At 42.4% G+C, this 4,844-nt stretch overlaps 1 protein-coding gene across 1 annotated transcript; it reads right to left on the bottom strand.

Moving 5' to 3' along the window:
- Window positions 1-946: 946 nt before the first annotated feature.
- Window positions 947-4,844, bottom strand: LOC130906716 (uncharacterized protein K02A2.6-like). Its single transcript, XM_057821278.1, has one exon. The coding sequence runs from the start codon at window positions 4,255-4,257 to the stop codon at window positions 2,344-2,346; it is 1,914 nt and encodes a 637-aa protein (XP_057677261.1). The 5' UTR covers window positions 4,258-4,844; the 3' UTR covers window positions 947-2,343.

Raw genomic sequence — 4,844 nt, 5'->3', positions numbered from 1 at the left:
TTAACGGAAACAATGTTTTCTTACTCTTAAGCTGTGAATAAACTTACTTTTGGTTTACTGCTTCTGGTTTCAAATGTTTTTTTTTGTCTCACATTGTACATAATTCATGTTTATTAATTACTATAATTATTTTTTAGAATTTGGGCCACCCATAATGATGCGTTGAGCCAGATGTGGCCCTCAGAGTTTGAGTTATTTCCCCTTAGTGAATAAACTATACAGTGATCCTTCCACTTCGTGCTTCAAACTTCGAGCCCTCAGTCCATCGCAGCTTTTTTAAATACAGATTAGCTGTGCCAATCCAGTCACAAGTCTCACTCTCCCTCACTCTGCTTTTCTTGGTCAGGCAGTGCACTGGAGTTGCTTATTAAAGTTAACAATGATTGACAGACATTAAGGTATGATCTTGCCAGAGATGTATGGAAGCCGAAAATTCAAAGCGCCACGTGCGTCAATCATCGTTTAGCTTGTTAAACGGTTGCCGTGGTAACTCATTGTATCTAAGTGAGCAGCTTCAGCGGATTTGAGTGGACTCACTCAATGAAGCATTTAATAAAGACAAGCATTTTTCTACTTTATTCTTCTTAAAAATAATTCGGTGGGACAGTAACATGTTTAAAACGTATCATAATTAAACAATTGAATTGGGGGAGGGAGGGCTACTTCTCGGTTTTTCACTTATCACGGCGGGTTCTGGTCCCCATTATCCGCAAAAAACGAGGGATCACCGTAATGCATATGGTTTACAATTTTTATTCACTACTATCCGTAAACAAGAAGCAGCCCATAACAGATCCTTGGGTGACCCCACAAGATGATTTTTGTTTTCAGATTTCTGCGGTGGTTTGTGTTATGTACTTCCTTGATCTACGTACATGTAAGGCCGAGACTTGAATGGAACAACACTTCTTTATTCAGTGTGCTTCTCAGCATATATGTCACAGACTGGTCACAGAGACATAACAGAGATTCCTTTTTATACTGTGATACCACACCCACAGGAAGTGCACACTATGGCAACAGCAGTGTGACATAAATATGTCACATCTCTTCCCCCCTTACAAACAAAACAACAACAAAATAACAAAACAAAATAAACACAAAAATACCTCCTGTTTTCCCCTCATTACTTATTACTTATAAATCCAATCTATCAGGCGGTCGCCTGTCGCGTGCAGGATAACGACGTTCAACAGTCACTTCCGATTTTCCACTTGTGGAAACAGGTTCCGATACCGTTTCAGGTTCTGTTTGTGCATTGGTTGAATTAGACACAATTACAGCAGGATTGTTTTGGTTTGACATATCCGGTAAGCTAGACATTTCTGGTATTTTTGGCACATCCGGTAAGCTAGACATTTCTGGTATAATTACACTGCTAGCATCATCACAATCAATAGACAGTTCTGGAGTAGTGTCTGGTGTTCCCAACAATTGATCCACATGGCGACGGCAAACACCATCAGCTGTCTGAACACCATCAGGTGTAGGAAACAGGCCCAGTTTGAGCAATGATGGTGGCAGGGGCCCACTTTTCCTTACTCTGGTAACTCCGGGCCATAACAGATAATGTTGTAATATCATATGGTGCAACACATTTCCAACCTATCTAAAAAAAGCTTGAACCCCTACAGAAAAAAGTTATACGTGCCATAACATGGTCTGGGTTCAATGCTCCAACTAAATTAATATTTCACCACCACCACCTTCTGAGACTAAAAGAATATAACTACTTTCAAAATCAGGTCATCCATAAACTAAACCATAAATTAAGTGATCTCATCCCAATCAGTACTCCTCAGCACACATATACTACCAGAAGAAAAAAATCACATCACTGGAAAAAGCAGAAGTCTAAAGTCTACAAGCTTTGGCATTGTATGCAGAGGAGCACAGATCTGGAATCAACTGGACGAAACACTGAAAATGTCACACTCCATCTCCATTTTTAAGAAAAAACTGAAAGCTCACCTCCTTGCAATGTATACTTAATATGCTGAGTCTTTGACTAACACTACTACGGTATCACGTGTCAAATCCGATGTGATCAGAATGTTAAAATGTTCTATTGTCAACTGTATGTATGTGTATGGGTGTGTGTATGTGTGTGCTGTTTGACTGGGCCCCTACTAAAACCTTTAAATAGCTTATTCGGAGTGTCCCCTTCATGCATCTGATCAGATGAACTGCTTGTACAGTACATATGACCATGTTCCTGTGTGTACCATGATATGATGTGTGAATAAACTAAACTAAATTAACAGAGTCACCAGGTGCAAAAACTCGGTTCTTGGAATGCAGGTCTCTGTACTTGACTTGCTTCCGTAGATCCATTTGAACAATCTAGCTCAGGGTTGGTGGTTTCGGAAGATCCATGCTAGTTGGTATCTCTTGAGAAAACATGAGGCTCGCTGGCGATACTTTGGTAGTTGCATGCACAAATGTTTGGTATTTGAGGAGAAATTCTTGTAGTCTCTGATGGAGTGTACTTTGCCCTAGTGATGCTTTGAGAGCATGTTTGAGGGTCTGCACAAACCTCTCTGCCAAGTCGTTGGTTGCCGGGTGATAGGGAGCCGACTTAATATGTTGAACCCTATTGGCTTGCAGGAATTCAACCATTTCTTTTGACACAAATTGGGGCCCATTGTCTGAGACGAGTTGTGCAGGGGCTCCGAAACGACTAAACATCTCCCCTAACTTCTCAATTGCCTTTTCCCATGTGGTTGATTTCATGATAGCTACCTCTGGCCACTTACTATGGGCATCGATAGCAACCAGAAACATTCGATTTTCAAAAGGCCCCGCAAAGTCAATATGAATGCGGTGCCAAGGGTCCTGAGGAAAATCCCAAGGATGAAGTGGGGCTGCAGGTGGATTGTTGCGAATCTTCTGGCAAGATGAACAACTTTTTACCGTCTCTTCGATCTGTTTATCTAATCCTGGCCACCAAAAAAAACTTCTCGCCATTTCTTTCATTTTAACAATACCACTGTGACCTGCATGCAGTTGCGCAAGCATTTTAGCACGCAATGACTGTGGCACAATCACTCTCCTTCCCCACAGCAAACAACCCGATTGAACAGAAAGTTCCCACCTCCTATCCAAAAAAGGTTTGAGAGCGGTGTTCTCACACTTGGTTTGTCCTTTAATTACCATGTCCATGACGACTGACAGGTCGGGGTCCTTCCGAGTTGCACGTTTTACTTGCGACGCTGAAATTGGTGCATGTTCAACATTTCGGAAATAGAATATGTCCACTGAGGTAGGTTCATGTTTTGTGACAGGAAGCGGCAACCTCGAAAGTCCATCAGCATTGCAATGCAAATCAGATTTACGATACTTGATGTCGTATGAGTGAGCTGATAACAACAAAGCCCACCTCTGAAGACGTGCAGCAGCCAGTGAAGGGATTCCCGCATGAGGTCCCAAAATCGTTGTCAGTGGTCTGTGATCCGTTAACAGAGTAAACTTCCTTCCATACAAATATTGGTGGAACTTCCTCACACCAAAAATAATGCTCAATGCTTCTCGTTCCAAATGAGCATAGTTTGACTCTGCTTTGTTAAGTGTTCTCGGTGCGAAAGCAATTGGTCTTTCATCTCCGTTCGGGAACACATGGGAGATGACAGCACCCACCCCATAGGGTGAAGCATCACATACCAGCTGTATTGGATATGAAGGGTTGAAATGAGTGAGAACCTCTGATGAAATCAGGGTGTTTTTCGCATTTCGAAAAGCTTTGTTACACTCATTTGTCCATTTCCATTTTACATCTTTGCACAACAGCTCATGCAATGGTTTAAGAAGTGATGCCAAATTGGGAATAAACCGTCCATAATAGTTCAATAGACCTAAGAAAGATCTAAGCAGACTTACATTTTCTGGGGCGGGTGCATCCACAATTGCCTTAGTCTTTGATGGAGCCTTGTGTAGTCCTTCGTGGTCTATCACATGCCCGAGATACTCCACCGATGGTCTCAAAAATTCGCATTTTTCCTTGCACACTCGAAGATCATACTGCCTTAGCCTTTTTAAGACAGCATCAAAGTTGCGAAGATGCTCCTCGTCGTTGGCACCGGTGCAGAGAATGTCATCCAAGTAACATTGTACTACTGGCAATACACTCAAAATTTGATCCATAGCCCGTTGAAACAGAGCAGGAGCAGATGTGATGCTAAAAGGTAATCTGCAATATCTGAAAAGTCCCTTGTGCTTGTTAATTGTCAGCCACTCCCGTGATTCTTCGTCCACATGCATCTGCAGATAAGCTTGGTTGAGGTCAGTTTTGCTGAATTTTTGACCACCGCTCAGACCTGCAAACAAATCATCGATCAATGGAAGTGGGTACTGCTCCACACAAAGCACCGGATTCAAAGTCACTTTAAAATCGCCACATGTGCGAATTCCGCCATTCTTTTTCGGAACCGGCACAATTGGTGTCGCTCATTCGCTGGTGGTGACTGGTTCCAAAACACCACTTTTGACCAACGCATCCAGGTCAGCCTCGACTTTGTCACGAATAGCATATGGTACTGTCCTAGCCTTAATAAACACTGGTTTGCTTCCTGGTTTAATGTGCAATTTCACTGTAATGTCCTTCATGCTGCCCAATTCCTCACGGAAAACCTCTTCATTCTTGTCCAGGATGACTTGTAGTTGTGAAGAACCGTCTGACAGCTGCCGAACTTCTAGCCAATTTACACGAAGTGCATTAATCCACAGTCGTCCCATGATGGAAGCAAAATTCCCTTTTGTGACATACACTAGCAGTTTGATCCTTGCATTGCACAGTAATGTCAGTCATTCCTTTCATGTGCACTTTGTGTCCAGTGTACGCTTTGAAC

This window comes from Corythoichthys intestinalis, chromosome 18, assembly GCF_030265065.1.
Source record: "Corythoichthys intestinalis isolate RoL2023-P3 chromosome 18, ASM3026506v1, whole genome shotgun sequence".
In the NCBI taxonomy this organism is placed as follows: Eukaryota; Metazoa; Chordata; class Actinopteri; order Syngnathiformes; family Syngnathidae; genus Corythoichthys; species Corythoichthys intestinalis.
This window is presented reverse-complemented; position numbering and strand designations above follow the sequence as displayed.

Coding starts and splice junctions, on each gene's coding strand:
- LOC130906716 (XM_057821278.1), bottom strand. CDS start 4,257: ATGCATGTGGACGAAGAATCACGGGAGTGGCTGACAATTAACAAGCAC.